The sequence below is a fragment of the Hyperolius riggenbachi genome, chromosome 1 (assembly GCF_040937935.1).
Source record: "Hyperolius riggenbachi isolate aHypRig1 chromosome 1, aHypRig1.pri, whole genome shotgun sequence".
NCBI lineage: Eukaryota > Metazoa > Chordata > Amphibia > Anura > Hyperoliidae > Hyperolius > Hyperolius riggenbachi.
Window position 1 is genome coordinate 147,979,054 of NC_090646.1, and position 25,466 is coordinate 148,004,519.

General features: G+C 43.8%; 1 protein-coding gene across 3 annotated transcripts in view; it reads left to right on the forward strand.

Annotated features, from left to right (window-relative positions):
* Window positions 1–25,466, forward strand: part of IRF2 (interferon regulatory factor 2) — a 151,532-nt gene that overhangs the window by 65,780 nt on the left and 60,286 nt on the right. For all 3 annotated transcript variants that reach the window (XM_068268891.1, XM_068268874.1, XM_068268883.1), the window contains exon 2: window positions 25,176–25,286. In XM_068268891.1, coding sequence (XP_068124992.1) covers window positions 25,200–25,286 — 87 coding nt within the window. In that variant the 5' untranslated portion in view covers window positions 25,176–25,199. The remainder of the gene's footprint in view (window positions 1–25,175; window positions 25,287–25,466) is intronic.

Consider the following 25,466-nt stretch of genomic DNA (forward strand, 5'->3'; position numbering starts at 1 on the left):
TTTTTTTTTAAATAAAAAAAAAAACTATTTCATGCAGCCAACTGAAAGTTGGCTGCATGAAAGCCCACTAGAGGGCGCTCCGGAGGCGTTCTTCCGATCGCCTCCGGCGGCCAGAAGTAACACGGAAGGCCGCAATAAGCGGCCTTCCGTGTTTCGCTTACCTCGTCGCCATGGCGACGAGCGGAGTGACGTCATGGACGTCAGCCGACGTCCTGACGTCAGCCGCCTCCGATCCAGCCCTTAGCGCTGGCCGGAACTGTTTGTTCCGGCTACGCTGGGCTCGGGCGGCTGGGGGGACCCTCTTTCGCCGCTGCACGCGGCGGATCGCCGCGCTGCAGCGGCGATCAGGCTGCACACGCGGCTGGCAAAGTGCCAGCTGCGTGTGCTGCTTTTTATTTCATTAAAATCGGCCCAGCAGGGCCTGAGCGGCAGCCTCTGGCGGTGTTGGACGAGCTGAGCTCGTCCAGACCGCTCAGCAGGTTATTAAAAGAGGGTACATGAATGTCTCCTCCATTAAGCACCAGCCCTTACCACACTTCTTCCATCCTCTGGTCAAATCAGACTGGTCTCTGCACAAATGCAGCGGCAAAGCTATAGGCCTAGGGGATGGGTCTGCTAGTCAGGTTTGTATAACCAAAATTAGGGAAGATGTACAGCATAAATGTAGACTTTCTTTCCCTTCAGCCAATCCCAACTGGTGGGGTTTAGGAGGTGTTCAGTATTGGCAGTGGAGCATCACTTGAGTAGTATTGTACCTACTAGTGACCTAAGCCCATTTAAAAAACGGGCTCTAGGTCTGTCACCGCTGCCATAGCGCAAACGCCCGTTCAGCCGGCCCACCCCCTGGCCAGTCCTGTGTCCTGTCCCAACAGCTGTCAGTGCAGAACATGCGCAGTTGCGCAAAAGCACTGACACAGACATGAGATGCAGGGACACTTGTATTTTATTAGTTAGGATGACTGTAAAACTGAGCAAGCAGTTGCCTCCAGCAAGATGCTGTAGAGATAATCTGTCAACTGATGTCACAAAGTGCAGTCAGCAACTGAAATGCTATTCAGTTACATTGTATAGGAGCTGAATGATGATTTATCCCTGGCAGAGTGGGAGTAACCTGCATACTTGCTGTTTGTGCAGCATGCTGTGTGAGCTAGCCCCTTAGAATGCTACAACTTTTTTCTAATTTTATTTTGCAAGTTTCAAACAGGCTTTTTTTTCCTATTTCTTATAAGTTGCTTTTAAATATACAGTAACTTGCAAGAAATGACTTGGCTTGGGGGATACTGTTTATTTAATGTATCATAGACCTCTGCAATCAAAATGTCACTTGAAAACAAAACAAAGACTCAAAAAAACAAAAAGCAAAGCGATAGCTTAAACATTTGTTAATTCAGAAACTGAATTGCTGTTTCTACAGAGCTGTGCAAAACGAAACCGTAGTTATTTTCATATCGGGAGCCCATGTGACAGGAAAAGGGTTAATGTAGCAGCTTTGCGCTCTGCCCAGTCAATTTCGGCTTACAGTTAAATGTGTGCCTGAACTTGTACTACTTCTATGCTAAGAAGATTGCAAGTCCCAACAGAATTGTGAGAAGCCTGTGTAAAATAAGAGCGTTGCCTGTCAGTGGTAAGCAGTGGTAAGCTCAGCAAACTGATGTTTTGTAGAATGGCAGCATTTATCTAGTGCTTTTAGTTCACTTTGTGTACATTTTCAGATTCTCACAGCTGCATTATTATATACAGTACATGCTTTAGTTAGGAAGGAAGAATGTCCAATATACAGAACTCCTAGGATAGTATTACAACATCCTTTTAGTGTGTGTATGAGTTGTGTCTTCTGAGGCTATATAACATGCAGCCCTACTTGGCACTCTGAGGTGAGTGGAAATGTTGGCAAGCCTACTACTCTCTTTTATATTTAGGCCTCTGCATTTTGGAACATGGGTGGACTGGCTCTGTGGGGGACGCACCATGGATCGGAGAGCAAAGTAATGCTGTGTGCGTGCTGATTGGTATGAAATGATATAACGAGAAAAGTCTCATATTTTTATTTTCTGTTATACAGTATAGCTTTTTTTTTTTAACATTGCATCATTCTCCAATAGTTGCAGTTTACAAACTGCACTCTGCATTTTAACCCTTTCCCGATCGCCTAACGCCGATAGGCGTCGGGAAGGTGGCTGCCCCAGGACCGTGTAATGCCAAAAGGCGTCAAGAGTGGTGGGCGGAGATCAGCGGGGATCCAGTCCGTCAACAGTCTGGCAGCAGCGATCGTCTATTTACATTGTACAGTGCTGCGATCTTCTGGATCGCTCTGATTGGCTGTCGAAGGGAGGGGGGGAAAAAAAAAATAAAAAGTCATTTATAATAATATAAAAAAAAAATTACAAATAAATTAATTAAAATACAAAAATTAAACTAAACCCTGCAGCAGCGATCAGAGCCCACCAACAGAAAACTCTGTTGGTGGGCAGAAAAGGGGGGATCAATAAGTGTGCATCATTGTATGGCTCTGCAGCACATAGGTAAAGCTGCAGTGCACTAAATTGTAAAATAAAAAATAGCCTGGTGACTGGGGGGTGGAAGTATCCACTTTAAGTGATTAAACTATGAAACAGAGCTGAGCTAATGACCCTTTCAACTTCCCTGCAGTAAAATCTTATCTGAAGTCCCCCCCCCCCACACACACACACACACACACACACACTGTTTCTTTGATGTATAATGCTAGGAACACACCATACAATTTTGTGTTAGATAGATAGTTCGATACATAATTTCCATCATGTCCGATATTATTTTTGATCGTTTTTCTGATCGATTTTTCATAGAAGTGAATGGCAATTGATAAGAAAAGATAAGGAAATCGAGCAGAAAAACACATTGTGTGTTTCTAGCATTAGTGCTTCAGAAAATAGCATTGCTCTCTGACTAAATTAGAGAGCTTAGAGAAGCTCTTTTGCATAGATAACAAGTGAAGTCTCTTCCTGTGCTAGAAACAATATGAGACTCATATATTTGCTACTAATGTTCTATTGTTTAGCTGTACTACACATCCAATTCATTATATCTTAAAGAGAACCCGAGGCGAGGTTCTAACAATGAAATCCCCATACAGATGCTGGGTCTGCTTATAGAGCCCAGCCTTTGTTGCTATTTAGATTCCCCCTAATTTCCCCCTGCGCTCAGCGAGACCCCATAATTCACAGCCGCGCCGTGCGGCTGAGTTTATCTTTTGTAACGTCAATCTCCGCTCTCCCCCGCCTCCTGCAGAGCTCCGGTCCCCGCCCGCGTCCCTTCCCTCCAATCAGCGTGGAGGGAAGGGACGTGGGCGGGGACCGGAGCGATGCAGGAGGCGGGGGGGGGGTGGGGAGAGTAGGGACTGGCATTACAAAGGTAAACTCAGCCGCTGCTGACACGCTCAATGTTGGCAGTGCGGCTATGAATTATGGGGTCTCGCTGAGCGCAGGGGGAAGTTGGGGGGAATCTAAATAGCAACAGAGGCTGGGCTCTATAAACAGACCCAGCCTCTGTATGGGAATTTCATTGTTAGAACCTCGCCTCGGGTTCTCTTTAAGTTTTATTTTCACTTCAGATTCCCTTTAAAAGAAACTGTTGTGAAAATAACATAACAAAAACATTATTTTTTACAATATTAATTTTATAGATTATTTAGTCAGTATTTGCCCATTGTTAAATATTTCCTCTCCCTGATTTACATTCTGAAATGTATCACTGATGGTGACCTCTTTAGTCCTGCCAGGTGAGCTGTACTGAGAGTTCTATGGACAGAGAGAGATATTGCTTGCTTGGCACTTGGAAAAAGTCGTTATTTCCCACAATGCAATGAGGTTCACCAATTGCAAACTCAGGACCAAGGTTATGACATCACACACAATATCAGCCATACAGACTCGTGATCTATTCGAGAAAAGATAAAGGGGGAAAATGGTTCAGTTGAAATGGAATTCAAACCTTGCTTAAATTTCCTCTTTAAAGAGACTCCGTAACAAAAATTGCATCCTGTTTTTTTATCATCCTACAAGTTCCAAAAGCTATTCTAATGTGTTCTGGCTTACTGCAGCACGTTCTACTATCACCATCTCTGTAATAAATCAACTTATCTCTCTCTTGTCAGCCTGTGTCTGGAAGGCTGCCAAGTTCTCAGTGTTGTAGTTCTGTCATGCATCTCCCCCCTCCAGGCCCCTCTCTGCACACTGCCTGTGTATTATTTCGATTAGGGCAGCTTCTCTCTTCTCTCTTATCTTTTACAAGCTGGATAAATCCTCCTCTAAGCTGGCTGGGCTTTCACATACTGAGGAATTACATACAGGCAGAGCTGTCTGCACTCTGCAGGAAGAAACAGCCTGACACTTCAGTGGAAGATAGCTGCAGCGGGAAAGAAACACACAAATGATCTCTTGAGATTCAAAAGGAAGGGTGTATACAGCCTGCTTGTGTATGAATGTATTTTCTATGTGTGGACATACTGTACATCAACCTACTTCCTGTTTTGGTGGCCATTTTGTTTGTTTATAAACAAACTTTTTAAAACTGTTTATAACCACTTTTAATGCGGCGAGGAGAGGCGAAATTGTGACAGAGGGTAATAGATGTCCCCTAACGCACTGGTATGTTTACTTTTGTGCGATTTTAACAATACAGATTCTCTTTAAGATTCCTGGTTAAAGTACATATTGTGAAAGAAATTCATATGTTGTATTACTGATTACTGTCTTAAAATGTAAGCCAACTCCCTGTAATACTGAGCCTCTGGGCATTATAAATTCTCCCTCTTTCACCTAGATTTACTAAATGTGCATCAGCTATTCTGACATTTGTTATATGCATAGTACAAGACCAACAAATCTGATGGTACCTCCATGATAAAAACAATACATCATTTTCTTTAAAAAGAATCTGTATTGTTAAAATCACACAAAAGTAAACATACCAGTGCGTTAGGGGGCATCTCCTATTACCCTCTGTCACAATTTCGCCGCTCCTCGCCGCATTGAAAGTGGTTAAAAACAGTTTTAAAAAGTTTGTTTATAAACAAACAAAATGGCCACCAAAACAGGAAGTAGGTTGATGTACAGTATGTCCACACATAGAAAATACATCCATACACAAGCAGGCTGTATACAGCCTTCCTTTTTAATCTCAAGAGATCATTTGTGTGTTTCTTTCCCCCTGCAGTTCTCATGCACTGAAGTTTCAGGCTGTTCGTTTCTTCCTGCAAACAGCTTTGCCCTTGTCTGTCATTCCTCAGTATGTGAAAGCCCAGCCAGCTCAGAGGACGATTTATCCAGCTTGTAAAAGATAAGAGAGAAGCTGCCCTAATCTAAATAATACACAGGCAGTGTGCATAGAGGGGCATGGAAGGGGGAGTTCATAGCAGAACCATAACACTGAAGAACTTGGCAGCCTTCCAGACACAGGCTGACAAGTCTGACAAGAGAAAGATACATTGATTTATTACAGAGACTGTGATAGTAGAAAGTGCTGCAGTAAGCCAGAACACATTAGAATAGCTTTTGGAACTTGTAGGATGATAAAAAACAGGATGCAATTTTTGTTACGGAGTCTCTTTAACATAAATAGTTTGTCAAAAGTAATTTGCACCTCTTGCTGTTCAATAATTAAAAATAAAAAAGAGCTTTGATGTAATAGAGAATTTAAAATAACACTAATGGAGTAAGTAAAATTGTGGGAACTCTAAACTACTATTTTGCTACAGAACCTGTAGACGCACTCACTGCAAAGAAATGTGGCTCTCAATGAGCCAGCTGCACCTGTCAACAGTTAGTGCGGCCCACTCCTCCTGAGCAAACTGCTCCAGCTGTGTCAAGTCTGAAGGGTTTCTTCTTTTGATCACACCTTACAGGTCTATCCATGTAAGTTTCATAGGCTTTAATTTGGGGCTCATTGAAGTTTTGTTTTGCCCAATGTTGTTTCTAGCCCATTTTTGGGGGGTGTTTTCCTGTGTGTCTTTCTTTCGCGGTGTACTCCAGATTGCCCTAATTGTCTTGAGACTCAGTGGTTCCCTACACAGACTTCAAGGTATGGTGTTCTTTTCTTTGTTTTTTTTAAAGTCTTTCAAACTGTGGTCCTGTCTCATCCAACCAAAGGACATTCCCCCAGAAGCACAGGGTCAGATTTATCAAAGCATTACCGACAGTTTTTTTTTTTTTGCTTTTGTTTTTTTTTGTTCTTAACCACTTCCCGACCGCCCCCAGCCGATGGGCGGCGGCAAAGTCCGGGCCCAAACGACCGCAATACGCCCATCGGCGGGGGCGGCTACGGGTGTTGCTATGCGGCGATCGCGTCATTCGTGACGCGATCAGCCGCCGGGGACTGGCTCCGCACCCCGTTCGCTGTAACCCGCCGGCCGTTCGGAAGCGCCGGCGGGTTACTAGCACCCGGATCGCCGCATGAACTTGGTATAATAGGCTTTGTAATGTATACAAAGCCTATTATACTGGCTGCCTCCTGCCCTGGTGGTCCCAGTATCCGAGGGACCACCAGGGCAGGCTGCAGCCACCCTAGTCTGCACCCAAGCACACTGATTCCCCCCCCCCTGCCCCCTGATCGCCCACAGCACCCCTCAGACCCCCCCCCCCTGCCCACCCCCCAGACTACTGTTTGCACCCAGTCACCCCCATAATCACCCATCAATCACTCCCTGTCACTATCTGTCAACGCTATTTTTTTTTTTTTTAGTCCCTAATCTGCCCCCTACTCCCTCCTGATCACCCCCCCACCCCTCAGATTCTCCCCAGACCCCCCCCCCCCCCCCGTGTACTGTATGCATCTATCCCCCCTGATCACCTGTCAATCACCCCCTGTCACTGCCACCCATCAATCAGCCCCTAACCTGCCTCTTGCGGGCAATCTGATCACCCACCCACACCAATAGATCGCCCGCAGATCCGACATCAGATCACCTCCCAAGTGCAGTGTTTACATCTCTTCTCTCTAAACACCCACTAATTACCCATCAATCACCCCCTATCACCACCTGTCACTGTTACCCATCAGATTAGACCCTAATCTGCCCCTTGCGGGCACCCAATCACCCGCCCACACGCTCAGATTGCCCTCAGACCCCCCCTTATCAATTCGCCAGTGCAATATTTACATCTGTTATTCCCTGTAATAACCCACTGATCACCTGTCAATCGCCTATCAATCACCTATCAATCACCCATCGTCACTGCCACCCATCAATCACCCCCTGTCACTGCCACCCATCAATCAGCCCCTAACCTGCCCCTTGTGTGCAATCTGATCACCCACCCACACCAATAGATCGCCCGCAGATCCGACATCAGATCACCTCCCAAGTGCAGTGTTTACATCTCTTCTCTCCTCTAAACACCCACTAATTACCCATCAATCACCCCCTATCACCACCTGTCACTGTTACCCATCAGATTAGACCCTAATCTTCCCCTTGCGGGCACCCAATCACCCGCCCACACGCTCAGATTGCCCTCAGACCCCAGCCCTGATCACCTCGCTAGTGCATTGCTTGCATCTATTTCCCCCCCTCTAATCACACCTTAAATCAATTAACCCTTCGCACACTCACATGCAAATGTTCAAACAAATGCATTCACAGATTTACTCATCCAGGCACAACTGTTATCCCTACAGCTAAATTAAAAGCCAGGGTTTTAGTTCACAGAAGAATGCATTCTTATGCTTAGTCACCTATACTGCGTAGAAGTACCCAGGTAAACATAGGTGTCCTAACTCTGGCCCTGTAACATGCATAGTGCAGACATGCAAACACATTCATTGCATCAAACCTATCAATGGATTAGGAGCACACATCCTAACTTCCTCTCCTGGGAAAGATAGTGCATCTTACCAATCGCACAAGGGAATTAACGTTATGTGTCCATGTGCACCATGCGCATACACCAGCATAAGCTGTCTGCATGCTGACAAACATACAGGGGAAGGGGGGAGTGCACCGAATTGGACCCTAGCCACAGGGGTCAATGATAAGAATAAACATATATATCCAGGCACATCGCCTCTAGTTAGGACATTAAATAAATTATTAGGGAAAGGGAGGTGCTGAAAGGGGTGTGGCTAGAGACAGCAAAAATCAATTAACCCTTCGCACACTCACATGCAAATGTTCAAACAAATGCATTCACAGACCCTGTGGCTAGGGTCCAATTCGGTGCACTCCCCACTTCCCCTGTATGTTTGTCAGCATGCAGACAGCTTATGCTGGTGTATGCGCATGGTGCACATGGACACATAACGTTAGCTCCCTTGTGCGATTGGTAAGATGCACTATCTTTCCCAGGAGAGGAAGTTAGGATGTGTGCTCCTAATCCATTGATAGGTTTGATGCAATGAATGTGTTTGCATGTCTGCACTATGCATGTTACAGGGCCAGAGTTAGGACACCTATGTTTACCTGGGTACTTCTACGCAGTATAGGTGACTAAGCATAAGAATGCATTCTTCTGTGAACTAAAACCCTGGCTTTTAATTTAGCTGTAGGGATAACAGTTGTGCCTGGATGAGTAAATCTGTGAATGCATTTGTTTGAACATTTGCATGTGAGTGTGCGAAGGGTTAATTGATTTTTGCTGTCTCTACCCACACCCCCTTCAGCACCTCCCTTTCCCTAATAATTTAATGTCCTAACTAGAGGCGATGTGCCTGGATATATGTATGTTTACTCTAATCACACCTTGAGACACCCATCAATCACCTCCTGTCACCCCCTAGCACACCTACCCATCAGATCAGGCCCTAATTTGCCCCGTGTGGGCTCCTGATCACTCGGCCAAACCCTCAGATCCCCCTCAGACCCCCTTCCGATCACCTCCCCAGTGCATTGATTGCATCTATTTTCCCCTCTAACCGCCCCCTGAGACACCCATCAATCACCTCCTGTCACCCCCCTAGCACTCATATCCATCAGATCAGGCCCAATACATCCTGTCATCTAAGAGGCCACCCTGCTTATGACCGGTTCCACAAAATTTGCCCCCTCATAGACCACCTGTCATTAAAATTTGCAGATGCTTATACCCCTGAACAGTCATTTTGAGAAATTTGGTTTCCAGACTACTCACAGTTTTGGGCCCGTAAAATGCCAGGGCAGTATAGGAACCCCACAAGTGACCCCATTTTAGAAAGAAGACACCCCAAGGTATTCTGTTAGGTGTATGATGAGTTCATAGAAGATTTTATTTTTTGTCAAAAGTTAGCGGAAATTGGATTTTTATTGTTTTTTTCACAAAGTGTCATTTTTCACTAACTTGTGACAAAAAATAAAATCTTCTATGAACTCCCCATACTCCTAACAGAATACCTTGGGGTGTCTTCTTTCTAAAATGGGGTCACTTGTGGGGTTCCTATACTGCCCTGGCATTTTAGGGGCCCTAAACAGTGAGCAGTAGTCCAGAATCCAAATGCCTCAAAATGACCTATGAATAGGACGTTGGGCCCCTTAGCGCACCTAGGTTGCAAAAAAGTGTCACACATGTGGTATCGCCGTACTCAGAAGTAGTATATTGTGTTTTGGGGTGTATTTTTACACATACCCATGCTGGGTGGGAGAAATCTCTCTGTAAATGGACAATTGTGTGTAAAAAAAATCAAACAATTGTCATATATAGAGATATATTTCTCCCACTCAGCATGGGTATGTGGAAAAATACACCCCAAAACACATTATACTACTTCTCCTGAGTACGGCGATACCACATGTGTGGCACTTTTTTGCACCCCAACTGCGCTAAGGGGCCCAAAGTCCAATGAGTACCTTTAGGATTTCACAGGTCATTTTGAGAAATTTCGTTTCAAGACTACTCCTCACGGTTTAGGGCCCCTAAAATGCCAGGACAGTATAGGAACCCCACAAATGACCCCATTTTAGAAAGAAGACACCCCAAGGTATTCCGTTAGGAGTATGGTGAGTTCATAGAAGATTTTATTTTTTGTCACAAGTTAGCGGAAAATGACACTTTGTGAAAAAAAAAACAATTAAAATCAATTTCCGCTAACTTGTGACAAAAAAAAATCTTCTATGAACTCACCATCCTCCTAACGGAATACCTTGGGGTGTCTTCTTTCTAAAATGGGGTCATTTGTGGGGTTCCTATACTGTCCTGGCATTTTAGGGGCCCTAAACCGTGAGGAGTAGTCTTGAAACGAAATTTCTCAATGACCTGTGAAATCCTAAAGGTACTCATTGGACTTTGGGCCCCTTAGCGCAGTTAGGGTGCAAAAAAGTGCCACACATGTGGTATCGCCGTACTCAGGAGAAGTAGTATAATGTGTTTTGGGGTGTATTTTTCCACATACCCACGCTGAGTGGGAGAAATATCTCTATAAATAGACAATTGTGTGTAAAAAAAAAAATAAAACAATTGTCATTTATGGAGATATTTCTCCCACCCAGCATGGGTATGTGTAAAAAATACACTCCAAAACATATTATACTACTTCTCCTGAGTACGGCAATACCACGTGTGGCACTTTTTTGCAGCCTAACTGCGCTAAGGGGCCCAAAGTCCAATGAGCATCTTTAGGCTTTACAGGGGTGCTTACAATTTTGAACCCCCCAAAATGCCAGGACAGTGAACACACCCCACAAATGACCCCATTTTGGAAAGTAGACACTTCAAGGTATTCAGAGAGGAGCATAGTGAGTCCGTGGCCGATTTCATTTTTTTTTTTGTCGCAAGTTAGAAGAAATGGAAATTTTTTTTTTTTTTTTTTTTGTCACAAAGTGTCATTTTCCGCTAACTTGTGACAAAAAATAAAATCTTCTATGAACTCACCATGCCTCTCACTGAATACTTTGGGATGTCTTCTTTCCAAAATGAGGTCATTTGGGGGGTATTTGTACTATCCTGGAATTTTAGCCCCTCATGAAACCTGACAGGTGTGCAGAAAAGTCAGAGATGCTTGAAAATGGGAAAATTCACTTTTGGCACCATAGTTTGTAAACGCTATAACTTTTACCCAATCCAATAAATATACACTGAATGTGTTTTTTTTTATCAAAGACATGTAGCAGAATAACTTTCGCGCTCAAATGTATAGGAAATTTTACTTTATTTGAAAAATGTCAGCACAGCAAGTTAAAAAAGTCATTTTTTTGACACAATTCATGTCTTTTTTGATGAATATAATAAAAAGTAAAACTCGCAGCAGCAATCAAATAGCACCAAAAGAAAGCTGTATTAGTGACAAGAAAAGGAGGTAAAATTCCTTTAGGTGGTAGGTTGTATGACCGAGCAATAAACCGTGAAAGCTGCAGTTGTCTGAATGGAGAAAAAGGCTCTGGTCCTTAAGGGGCGAAAAGACTGTGGTCCTCAAGTGGTTAAACAGTTCTAACCAGCAGGAAGAACAGTTCTGCATGATAAGAACATTCCTAAATACTAAATGGTGTCAGTTTAGTGTGAATTTTTAGAACTGCACTACAGTTAAGAAAAGTGCTAATCCATTCCTAAACTGCTGCAGATTAAGAAGTGCTTATTAGCACTGCTACACTGCTTTTGCAGTGAAGGCTAGACTTGACTTGTGAAGGGCTCCTCCCCCCTGCTGCTAGGTGTCCTGTGAAGCTGTTCTGTGCTTAACCCTTCCAGTGCTGGACATTGATCCTCTGTTTCAGTTCTAATACATTTATATCATATACTTATTTACATTACATCTTGTCCGTTAACCTAAAATCTACCGTAAATAATATATTTTGGCTATTTATTACTTCTCTTTTCTTTTTATTCTTTTTGTTTGAACTTTGCTTCTCTGCTATCATGAGGGAAGTACTGGGAGCAATGAAATCGGTAATGTCTTATTTTGTCACCCTTATGATTCGCAAGAGCTATGTAGAAAAAAAAAATCTGTTTACCCCAAAAATATTATCAACTTGGCTTTCAAAACAGGAATTTCCAGCTGCTAAGTGTTCCTCCTCAGAGGAAACCCTTTTATTTAGCTTTTTTTTCTCTCCTTTTGCAAATAGTGTATTTTTCAATAGGCCAGTAGTGACTAATCTGGGAAAAGTCAGCATTCTTATTTTATATACATGAGAAGGCTGGATTATATTTTTCTCAATGAAGACAACATGCTCTTTGGTCATAACAGTAAATTGCGCAAAGTTTTATTTCCCAATGTGAATACATTTTCAAGTCAGACTATCACCAGATGGATTTTGAGCTTCATGGTACTTTTACACTAAGCAGGTTGCTTCTCACAGTGTCTTTGGGTGCTTTAACAAAAGTGGTCACAAAGAGGCTGCATGCGTCCGATTTTATTATTGGTTTGTTAACCTCTGCAGGACGGCAGTGATTGAAATCTACACCCTGTTTGTGTCCTGTTGCTGAGTTGGATGATAAATGAGATGCAAACGATTCAGACTAATTAAATCTTGCCGAGGTCAAATTCGTTTGGTCCATTTTCAAGCTGCATAGATTTGCATGCAAAATGTGCACAATCCTGCAACTACTCCAAATAATTAGCATCTCATTGACCATCCCCACTCCTAGGTAAGGGACTCTTGTGTGTGACGCACTGCATTGAACACATTTGAATGGTGACCTCTGTGATTTGTGGTAACACACGAGTTCAACAGATTGTTCTTTGGTGTTCTTTCAGACAGTTATTCTTATTCTTTCATAGGCCAAACCTTCATCTGGAAAATGACTTTTATTTTCCATTAACTTTCACATCATATTCTTTAATAGTAAAACATATTTTCTGTTTTGTGTGCAGTGACTGAATGTTTTGTGTGGTCTTAGCAAACTCCAGTAAATAGAGCCGTGAAAAGCAATCTGCAATGCCTGGCATTGTCCTGCGCTGGTCTCTGCTGTGTTTATGATGTGAGCTGCTTGCACCTCTCAGAGATGTGTTCCTGTGGGGTGTGTATAGATGTCTGCGTCAGGCCTGAATTTTATGGCTCATTTTGGAATGTGCTCCCTCAGTGATTCACACACCAGGTTGAAAAGAGAAGGCTATTGCTTTGCCAAGTCTTCACTACTTCCCAGAATTCTATTATTGCTGCACAAATAGCTGAGCATTTAAAGAGGAACTTTAACCAAGGCTTGAACTTCATTCCAGTCAGTAGCTGATACCCTCTTTCCCACTGGCGTAACAATAGGGCCTGCAGGAGCCCGCTCAGGGTTTGGAGGGCTCGCAGCATGTGGGAAAAGCCATGCTGCACATCGGCAGGGAGGGTTCCACCGGGCCCCCCATTAAGAAGTGTGTGTGCCTAGGGCTAGGCGGCAGACAGCGGCAGATCCACATACCTTCCTTGCGTTTCAGTGTGGACGTTCCTCTCTCTAGCCTATGACGCGACTTCCTGTATAAATGGGAAGTAGCGTCAGACAAGAGGGAGAAGCATCCGCGCTGGAATGCAAGGAAGGTATGTGGATCTGCCGCTGTCCGACGCCTAGCCCTAGGCACATACACTTATTGATGCTGGAGGGGAGCGCAAAGGTGAGAGACCCAGGTGAGGGAGGTGGAGGGACCGTTCCCCCCCCCCCCCCCCCTCCCCGCTGATGTGCAGCATGGCTTGCCCCTCATGCTGCGACCCCTCCAGCCCCCCAAAACGTCCCTGAGCGGGCTCCGGGGGCATTTAGAATTTCTGTAGGGGGGCGCCGTGGGACCTAGTTACGCCCCTGCCCTTTCCCACAGGAAATCTTTACCTTTTCTCACAGGAGAGTCTGTAGGACTGATATTGCGGTGAAACCCCTCCCACAGTGTGATGTTATGACCCTGAGTCTGTCAGTGAACCTTGTTGCATTGTGGGAAATAGCTTTTTCCAACACCCAAGCAAACATCTCCCCCTGTGCATAGAACTCTTAGCAGGGGTGCAGCTAAGGTTTTTGTGGCCCCAAGCGGACTGTAGCAAGAGGCCCTCGCGCGCCGCGGCGAAAAATGGGTGTGGCTATCCCGCATAAGTGGGCGTGGCCATGACATGTGGGTGGAGCAGGAGGGCGGATTGGGGCGGGGCTGTTTGCGGGGAAAAAATGGATGTTGGGGTGATTGAGGCGCGCGTAGCGCGCCGAAAGATTGGCGCGGCCATGACATTGTATGGGCAAAGCTTAACCGTAGCACAGCAAATATAGCCAACTATGACCATTAAATAATAAATGCAGCAACAGTTACCCCAGACACCAGAAAATAAAAACGCAATTTGGGCCACATTTCAGCAGAAATCAAACGCAATTAGGGCACATTTTCAGCAGAAATCAAACGCAATTAGGGCACATTTTCAGCCGAAATCAAACGCAATTAGGGCCACATTTTCAGCAGATATCAAACGCATTTAGGGCACAGTTCAGCAGAAATCAATCGCAATTAGGGCCACATTTTCAGCAGATATCAAACGCATTTAGGGCACAGTTCAGCAGAAATCAATCGCAATTAGGGCCACATTTTCAGCAGATATCAAACGCATTTAGGGCACAGTTCAGCAGAAATCAATCGCAATTAGGGCCACATTTTCAGCAGATATCAAACGCATTTAGGGCACAGTTCAGCAGAAATCAATCGCAATTAGGGCCACATTTTCAGCAGATATCAAACGCATTTAGGGCACAGTTCAGCAGAAATCAATCGCAATTAGGGCCACATTTTCAGCAGATATCAAACGCATTTAGGGCACAGTTCAGCAGAAATCAATCGCAATTAGGGCCACATTTTCAGCAGATATCAAACGCATTTAGGGCACAGTTCAGCAGAAATCAATCGCAATTAGGGCCACATTTTCAGCAGATATCAAACGCATTTAGGGCACAGTTCAGCAGAAATCAATCGCAATTAGGGCCACATTTTCAGCAGATATCAAACGCAATTAGGGCACAGTTCAGCAGAAATCAATCGCAATTAGGGCCACATTTTCAGCAGATATCTAAAACGCAATTAGGGCACAGTTCAGCAGAAATCAATCGCAATTAGGGCCACATTTTCAGCAGATATCAAATGCAATTAGGGCACAGTTCAGCAGAAATCAATCGCAAATTCGCAATTAGGGCTGCGGCTGCAAAAAGAAAAGAATTTACTCACCTGGCAGGCTGGCACTGGCAGAAGTCTTCTCTCCCTGGTCTCCTCTCCCGGCCGGCTTCTCAGGCGCGCAGTTCCCACGGAGCTCCCTTCCTGGCTTCCTCCTCCAATCTCCCGCGCTGATTCATGCAGGGCTACGGGTCGGGAAGATGGCCACCCGAAGCCCTGTACTGGAGACATAGTCTCCAGAGCAGGGCTTCGGCGGCGGCCATCTTCCTGTAGCCCTGCTCTGCTCTGCCAGCCCGGCGGGGCTGCGGGGAAAAAGTGACGTCACGCCGACGTCACGGAGCCGCCGAGGCCCCTAAGATTGTGAGGCCCCAAGCGACCGCTTGGTTCGCTTTATGCCTCGCGGCGCCCCTGACTCTTAGTAACGGACATTACGTACAGATCACCTGGCTGAACTAAAGCTGTCATCACCAGTGATACATTTCGGGAAGAGGAAAGGTTTTACAATGGGCAAACGCTGACTAAGTAATCTATAAATAAATATTGTAAAAAAATAAGCAATTTTATTCGTTATTTTCACTGCAGTTCCTCTGTAAATATTAAAATTGGGCTTCAGTCACAAGGCAGTTTAGGGAGAGAAACCAGATTGTGGGCCAGTGCACACCAAAAAGCGCTAGCGTAATCGCAAACGCTCTTTTTGAAGTGATTTTCAAGGCGATTCTAGGCATGTGCCTAGCAAATTTCTATTGATACCTAATTTTTGGAGCGTTTTTGTTGTATGTATGCATGCATGCATGCATGCATGCATGCATACACAGAACAGACCAAAAGTTTGGACACACCTCATTCAAAGAGTTTTTTCTTTATTTTCATGACTATGAACATTGTAGATTCACACTGAAGGCATCCAAACTATGAATTAACACATGTGGAAGTATAGTACATAACCAAAAAGTGTGAAACCACTGAAAATGTCATATTCTAGGTTCTTCAAAGTAGGCACCTTTTTGCTTTGATTACTGCTTTGCATACTTTTGGCATTCTCTTGATGAGCTTCAAGAGGTAGTCACCTGAAATGGTCTTCCAACAGTCTTGAAGGAGATCCCAGAGATGCTTTGCACTTGTTGGCCCTTTTGCCTTCACTCTGCGGTCCAGCTCACCCCAAACCATCTCGATTGGGTTCAGGTCTGGTGACTGTGGAGGCCAGGTCATCTGGTGCAGCACCCCTTCACTCTCCTTCCCGGTCAAATAGCCCTTACACAGCCTGGAGGTGTGTTTAGGGTCATTGTCCTGTTAAAAAATAAATGATGGTCCAACTAAACACAAACAAGATGCTGTGGTAGCCATGCTGGTTCAGTATGCCAATTTTGAATAAATTCCCAACAGTGTCACTAGAAAAGCACCCCCACACCATCACACCACCTCCTCCCTCCATGCTTCACGGTGAGAACCAGGCATGTAGAGACCATCCGTTCACCTTTTCTGCATCGCACAAAGACACGGTGGTTGGAACCAAAAATCTCAAATTTGGACTCATCAGACCAAAGCACAGATTTCCACTGGTCTAATGTCCATTCCTTGTGTTCTTTAGCCCAAACAAGTCTCTTCTGCTAGTTGCCTATCCTTAGTAGTGGTTTCCTAGCAGATATTCTATCATGAAGGCCTGATTCACACAGTCTCCTCTTAACCTCCCTAGCGTACTGGACGAGCTGAGCTCGTCCAGAGACGCTAGAGGGCACCGCTCAGGCCCCGCGGGGCCGATTTTGATAATTTTTTTTTTCAAACGCGCAGCTAGCACTTTGCTAGCTGCGTGTTTGCCCCGATCCGCCGCTACCCGACGCGAAAGAGGGCCCTCCCCCGCAGACCCCGTGCGCAGCCTGGCCAATCACCGCCAGGCTGCGCTTTGGGGTGGATCGGGAGTCCCAGTGACGTCACGACGTCGATGACGTCACTCCGTTCGTCTCCATGGCGACGGGGGAAGCCCTAAAGGAAATCCCGTTCAGAACGGGATTTCCTTATGGGCGTTATCGCCGGCGGCGATCAGAAGGGTGGGAGGGAGAGAGGAGGAAGGGGAGAATCATGTAGCTAGCGATAGGCTAGCTACATGATAGGAAAAAATAATTGGGTGAAAAAAACCCTCCCGCAGCCATGAGGCCACGGGAATTGAAACGCCCAGCAGGTTAACAGTTGTTCTAGAGATGTGTCTGCTGCTAGAACTCTGTGTGGCATTGACCTGGTCTCTAATCTGAGCTGCTGTTAACCTGCGATTTCTGAGGCTGGTGACTCGGATGAACTTATCCTCCGCAGCAGAGGTGACTCTTGGTCTACCTTTCCTGGGGCGGTCTGCATGTGATCTAGTTTCTTTGTAGCGTTTGATGGTTTTTGAGACTGCATTTGGGGACACTTTCAAAGTTTTTTCCCAATTTTTTTAGACTGCCTGACCTTCATTTCTTAAAGTAATGATGGCCACATGTTTTTCTTTACTTAGCTGCTTTTTTCTTGCCATAGTACAAATTCTAACAGTATATTCAGTAGTACTATCAGCTGTGTATCCACCTGACTTCTCCACAATGCAACTGATCGTTCCAACCCCATTTATAAGGCAAGAAATCCCACTTATTAAACCTGACAGGGCACATCTGTGAAGTGAAAACCATTTCAGGTGACTACCTCTTGAAGCTCACCAAGAGCATGCCAATAGTGTGCAAAGCAGTAACCAAAGCAAAAGGCGGCTATTTTGAAGAACCTAGAATATGACATATTTTCAGTTGTTTCACACTTTTTGGTTATGTACTATACTTTCACATGGGTTAATTCATAGTTTGGATGGCTTCAGTGTGAATCTACAATGTTTATAGTCATGAAAATAAAGAAAACTCTTTGAGTGAGGTGTGTCCAAACTTTTGATCTGTACTATGTATGTATGTATGTGTGTGTATATAATATGTATGTGTATATGTATGTGTGTGTGTATATATGTATATATGTATATATATATATATATATATATATATATATATATATATATATATATATATATATATATATATATATATATATATATATATATATGTATGTATGTATGTATGTATGTATGTATGTATGTATGTATGTGTGTGTGTGTGTGTATATGTGTATGTATATATATATATATATATATATATATATATATATATATATATATATATATATGTGTATATTTATTTATTAAAATCACAGTGCATCTGCTAGTGTGCTGGTTTTGTCACAAACACTTGGAGAAACACTCCGATCTAGTACTTTTCAAAGTGATTAAAATAGAAAAATAAAATAGAAAAATAGAAAAAAACCGAGAGCTCAATATGGTGTAGTATGTTAGACAATTGGTAAGTGGTTTAGTGAGAGAATTTATACTCACAAACATGGGTTACCATTCAGGCAACCACTCAATAGGCAGGTGAGGAGATTAGACCTGTCCTCACTCAGGATTAAGAAGTCGCTCACTGTAGTAAAGAAACAAGAAAGGGGGTAGCACTCCCCTCCACCAGGAGTGGACACAGAGTATTTGTATGTAGAACAGAGGCGCCAGCAGGATAAAAGTCAATAAAATTTTTAAAAATTGCTTGAAGTGGTGGGCTTGCCTCCCAAAAGCAGACACGAGATCCTGTCTTCATATAAATCAATACATTTATTATACGGTACCCCAAAAACAGTGCAACGCGTTTTGCAGGCCCAGCCCGCTTCATCAGGCAATAAAAGTGGGGACAAAACAGAATTTCATCAATAGCAGGTGTAGCGCCTAAGTCAAGGCGCTACACCTGCTATTGACGAAATTCTGTTTTGTCCCCACTTTTATTGCCTGATGAAGCGGGCTGGGCCTACGAAACGCGTTGCACTGTTTTTGGGGTACCGTATAATAAATGTATTGATTTTATATGAAGACAGGATCTCGTGTCTGCTTTTGGGAGGCAAGCCCACCACTTCCTCCAAGCAATTTTTAAAAATTGACTTTTATCCTGCTGGCGCCTCTGTTCTACATACAAATTTTCAAAGTGATTGTCCAATTTCCTATACTTAACATTGAGACTGAAACGCCTCAGAAATCAGCAGAAATGCTGCAGGACCTCAGTTTGTGTAAAAATCACATCGCTCTGTGTGATCCATCCCATTCTAATACATGTGCCAAGCGCTTTTTAAAGTGCTAGCGTTTTTAAAAAGAGCTCAGAAGGGCTCTTGGTGTGCCCTTAGTTTTCGAGAGATTAAATTCAAGTGTAATGATGGACTTTTAAAATTAGGGAAATTGTTTTCGCTATAAAAAGATCAGTGGAGTTTGTGAAAATATACAGAATTTTAACAAGATGAGAAAGTGCAGGGGGTACTTTATTTTTCTGAAAAGAGGTGGTTTCACTAAAGTAGTTTCTTATGGTACATTACATTCTAGTTAGCTGCTTGTTCCTCCATAGCGCTATGCTGCCAGCAATATCTCCTGCCCACAGGAAACAGGAACTGGATCTCTGTGGCCAATCACACTTTTAATTTGATGAACGGTCCAAAATCGGTCAACATGAATGAATGTGGTTTGCAGGGGTGAGGCAGTAAATGGTAAATTTGATGAAGCGTGATCAGATCTGCAGAAATAATAATTCCGTTTTATGGCCTCTAAATATTTCTCAACTTGCCCAATGGACCATCCGATTCGGTAATTATTATTGAATAAAAATTGGTGCTGCCAAGAGCGTGCCCGACCGACAATGCGACCAATTGCGGGCCAAAATTGGTTGCATATATCGATCTGACATGCTGCAAGATGTCGTGCCGTCATGGCCGATCAGGTGCATGGCGGTAACTGTGAGCTATAAATCAGGACGAGCGACAAAACACCCGGCGCTGTTTCCCCTAGTGTATAAATATGACCCCTCCCCCCCCCGGTGACACGGCTGTCCCCCTGGGGGACAAGAGAGCGATCGGCTCTCATAGGCAGAAGCCTATGACAGCCAATCGCTAGGATTGGCCAGCTGGGAGGAGAGAGGGGATTCAAATAAATAAATACAAAAATAGCCAAAAATAAAGAAAAATAAGTAACATGAATATTTGCACAAAAAAAAATAAACACGGGGGGCGATCAGACCCCACCAACAGAGTGCTCTGTTGGTGGGGAAAGGGGGGGGGAGGGGAAATCACTCGTGTGCTGTGTTGTGCGGCCCTGCAGCTTGGCCTTAATCACTGCAGTCCTCAAGTGGTTAAAGTACAAGTGTAGCCAAAGCAGACACAGGTGCTTTTCAGGTCTTTTAACCTGAAACTGAAAGCTTGTTTATACTGCAGGAGGAAGCGCACGAGAAAGGGAAAAATAACATCCTGTATAGTATGATTATTATGCATTTATTTTGTGCTGACATTTTCTGCATTGCTTTCCAGAATACACTGAATAATTCATGTCACCAAGGGTGCATACACACATCCAGTTTTGATTGGCCGATGACTGGGCTCTTCCATGTAGTATGAGAGCTTACTTACACAATCTGTTCACAGCATTCAAATTCTGTTAGCCCTCATACTACATGGAGGTGTCAAAATGTTCTCCTGCTATGTCAGAGAACCTAGAAGGAACCCATGGAAAAACAAAGCGAGCATATAAACTCTATACTTAATGCCGTGGCTCGATATTTGCTTGTGTTGCTACGCCTTCAAAAACATGATGGTCAGTGGATGGGTTCACATCCAGAGTGTTTTTATTTTTTGGGTGTGCAGAGAAAAACTTTGTTTTTTTTTTTTTTTTCCCTAGACACTATTTTACATTTATATTTTGTTAATTCATTTACATTGTTCTGCTGTCTAAAAAGCGTAAATACGAATGCGCATGGTAGGTGGAAATCGATGTACGTGTAAAACGCTGTGCAAGTGCGGATGAGGTCTAATACTTGGTTTCTAGCGATAATCCCTAGCTCAGTAATTGGTAAATCAATGATATGTCAGTATACATTAACAAGAAAAACCCAGTGAAATGTGGTGAAGGTCGCTAGCTCAAGTGTATCATTAAACCTTTTTGTGGGCGGAGGGGAGATTCAATCCTGTCCTTAAAGTGGACATGAACTCTTGCATAGAAGATGAGGAAAACGCAGAGAAATCCACCCTGTGTGTATTTATAGAGAACAGCCTGTCTAATTTTCCCTTCTCAGGGCTGGAACCCACTAGAGCGATTATAATTTTTTTTTTTGAGCATTTGGGGAGCGCTTTAAATCGCTAGCGTTTTCCCTAAACGCTTTGCCAATGTAAATATATGTAACAAATTCCAATTTAGCGATTGGGAGCATTTGCGCTTCAGTGTAATGTATTGAAGCGCTGGCAAATCACTCATGAATCGCTACACATAGCAATTTAAGTGCGATTACAAGCTGTAATAAAAGTCTGATACATTGAAAGGACTAATCAGAATTATAATCGCAAATCGCTACACAATCGCTGGCAAAAAGCTTACACTTTTTAAAACCTCTCCCAAAAGCGCCGGAAAACGCTCATGAAATCGCTTACAAAAACTCTGAATAAAAAAACGCTAGCGATTGCGATTTGTAGTGGGTTCCAGGCCTTAGAAAGTAATGAACTAGTGTAAATTGATCTGTCGGCTGTCTGCCAAAATTTTGAGCTAATATGCAAACACAGGAGGTTAACGCTGTCTGTGTTGCCTGGATTCCAAGAAGAAAGCACTCTGCTGAATCTCAGTAGGACCAGGAAATAATTTTCTTTAAGGGTTATTATGCTGTTGCTTATCTTTTTTGAGCAGAGAGGAAGTTCTGAGTTCAGGTCGCCTGTAACAGACACCTGAAGTGAGAGGAATATGGAGGCTGCCATATGCATTTTCTTTTAAACAATGCAAACAGCCTAGCTGTCCGGCTGATCTTCTGCCTCTAATACTTTAGTCATAGTCCCCCACCCAAACAAGCGTGCAGATCAGATGTTACTGACTGAAGTTTAAACAAATGTGGGGGAGCACCCATGCAAACAAGACAGATGGTGTGCCGCAGCCTTAAGTCACTGTACCGGTGAAAAAAAATACCGCAAGTCCAATGGGGCTGGCGACACTTTCAGTAAAATAAGCGGCACTTTTCCGTTAGCAGGGCAGGTGGCGCAAATTACTTCACGTAACAAAAGTGTTAATGTAACCGATTGTATTGTGTTTAAAGTGGCCGTCTCGCTGCGGCCAAATGTATTGTAATAAGTGAGTTAATAGAATTAAAATGAAGCCGGCGGCAAACAGATGAAGCTGCCGGCTTCGGCTCTCGCTCTCCTCCCCCTTGCCCTCTCTCTCCTATACAATACTGGCAGCCGGCGGGGACCAGGATTCCCTGCCGCGACTAACGACACTGGGGGGGGGGGCACGCATGTCCCCGCCGGCTGCCAGTATTGTATAGGAGAGAGGGCAAGGGGGAGGAGAGCGAGAGCCGAAGCCGGCAGCTTCATCTGTTTGCCGCCGGCTTCATTTTAATTCCATTAACTCACTTATTACAATACATTTGGCCGCAGCGAGACAGCCACTTTTGTTACGTGAAGTGTTAATATAATTTGCGCCACCTGCCGGATGCGCCCGGCTAATGGAAAAGTACCAAATAAGCTCTTTATTGGAAAGTCATTAAAATGACGGCTGATATGTCATTATAATGACTTTCCAATAAAGAGCTTATTTTACTGAAGGTGGTGCCAGCCTCATTGGACTTACTGACTGAAGTGACTGGATTTTTCTTATCCTTGTTTCCGATGTGTGATTCAGACACTTCTGATGCACGGAAGATCAGCAGGGCTGCCAGGCAACTGGTATTGTGTAAAAGGAAATAAATATGGCAGCCTCCATATACCTCTCACTATATATAATAACATGGAGGAGATAATGGGTTTGTAAACACCTTTTGATTCCCTTCTGACCATCAGTTTAATACCTCTGCTACACAACTGACATAAAAAGAAAGACCATTCAAATGACAAGACCTGTAACAGGTTTGCATCATCTCTTTTCACGATCAAGTACGCCATTTATATGTAGTATTTGGGAAATGTCCTGCAGCATATATGGCCATTCTGTGCAATGGAAACAGACAAAGCTCTGTCTCTAAGCAAGCACTGCACCTCCTCTTGCTGTTTACTCCTGGTTACCCCTCCTGCAAGAGCTCATGCACACCATGCCCGATCCAATTCACTTTTTTTTATAAAGTTTTTTTTCTCCTTGGTGATCTTTTTATATTACTGGTACTGCATAAATAAAATGCCTTTTAAGCCAACAGCAAACAAAAATAATTTTGACAGTACTTTTTCACCTACTTTTTGGTGCTTTTTCAATTGCAGAGTATAAAAGTTATTTTAAACAAGTGGAAAAACTCTCTTAGGAGAAACTTTAGGAGAAATGGTGAACTGGATTAGGCACTATGTGTTTCGATACACTGCACATGGTGATATGAAAATCCATAGACTTTCACATTAACGAGACCCTGTACTGAAAAAAAACATCCCCTGGGGGGTACTTCGGTAGGGGGATGCCTCAGGGTCCCAATGAGGCTTCCCCCTCCCCTGTAGCTGCAAGCAATCCAGCGCTGGCTCCCCCAAAGTCTCCCACAATCCTGGCTCGACAAGCCTGACAAGGCTTGATATAGTTACCTTCTCTGGCTCCAGCGGGGGCGCTGTTGCGGCTCTCAGCATGGAAATAAACAAATAGCCGATCTCTGTCAGGTCCGCTCTACTACGCAGGTGCAGGAGACCTGCGCCTGCGCAGTAGAACGGCCCGACAGCGATCGGCTATTTCCGCCTATCTCCAAGCGGAAAGCCGATACTGCGCCTGCGCTGGAGCCAGGAAGGCAAATATTTACATCCCCGATGTTCGGAGGGGCACAGCGACACAGGAGGACGGGGGAAGCCTCGATAGGATCCGGAGGCATCCCCCTATCGAGGTGAGTACCCCCCAGGGGAACTTTTTGTCGTTACAGGTTTTCTTTAACGTGCACAACTATACTGTGAGTTGTCGTATAATGCATTACATAAGGCATTGCATAATGTGCAATGCACTGGACAGCTGGGTATTCTTACATATTACATGTGTTTGTCCAATGTATCGTGGCCGGGACATGCATCAGTACGTGGACAGTTCACATTAGAAAACATGCGTCAAAATGTATTTGCATACACATTGTAAAGTGTGCACATGCTCTAAAGGACTACCCGAAATAAGGTAAACAAAAAAAAATAGAAACCACTTTAACACTAATATTTCATGGAAAAAAATCCAGCACAAAATTTGCCATGTATTTGTGTTCTTAGACTGAATGGAGGGATGTCTCTTTGCAGTGCTAGTTGTTTGGAAATCTATAGATTTCTTTAAAATTGAGTGTTATTTAGTGATGTTAGAAAGATGCTAAATTCTTGTGCACTGGGTTGAATGGCACCTTTTGCATAGTGTGCACTGAGACCGGATTGACACCCATTCCTATCCCTGGGGCAGGGCAGGCATGATCCTAACATGGAGGGGAATGGTTGGAGATTGTATGTGCACCAAGGTTATTGTAGATTGAGTAGCACCTATGGCTGCTGTGAACCCTATTATAGGCCACTAGTGACAAAAATGTCAAAATACATACTGAGTAAAATACACTATAAATTGTTTTTTTCTTATTTTGCTTACAGTAGGTAGTAAAAAGTTGACAAATCTGACAGATTTTGGGGTAGTTCATCTCCTCATGAGGGTTTCTCAGTACTGCCTTTATTCTTTACAAAAGCACTCCCTGGAAAGGTTCCATACAAAGATGTCAGCCAGTCTCCCTAATCAGTTTGCACAGTATTTTGGCAGTTGGACTTAGCAACTGCTGTTCAGTAAGTGCCTTTGTAAATACAGAAATATCTGAAAATCCTCCATATGAAGATGGACTAGTCAAAGATCTGTCAGATTTTTACTACCTACTGTGATGGTAACATGGGTAGAAAAATGACTTTTTTTTTTTTTTTTTTTTACAATTTACTCTAGGTGAAATTTACATTTTATATGTGTATATTTTACATTTTTCGAGATAGCTGCACTGTGTACACCACTGTTTTCAAAGACTGTAAAACGCTGCTAGATACAATAGGATACATTTCCTCATATGTGATGCTTCACAATAAAGCTGATGATGTATAGAGATAATATATACTAATTGTGTAGAATAAAAACACCTTCTCAATTGCGTTTCTTGCAGTGTTCTCCTGGAAGTCTGGGAATAATGCCCGTGGAAAGGATGCGGATGCGGCCGTGGTTAGAAGAGCAGATTAATGCAGAGCGCATACCGGGCTTGAGATGGCTAAATAAGGTAATCCCATTCATAATTTGTTCCCTGGCACGATCACGTATCCTGCTATGGAAAATGTCACTATTTTATGCACTTGTTTGTATGCAACATTACCGCTGTTCCAGTATCCAAGTAAGATGTTACTATCAGATAAGCCTCAGGTGTTGGACTCCAGCCCTCAGGGTCAGATCCATGCCAGTG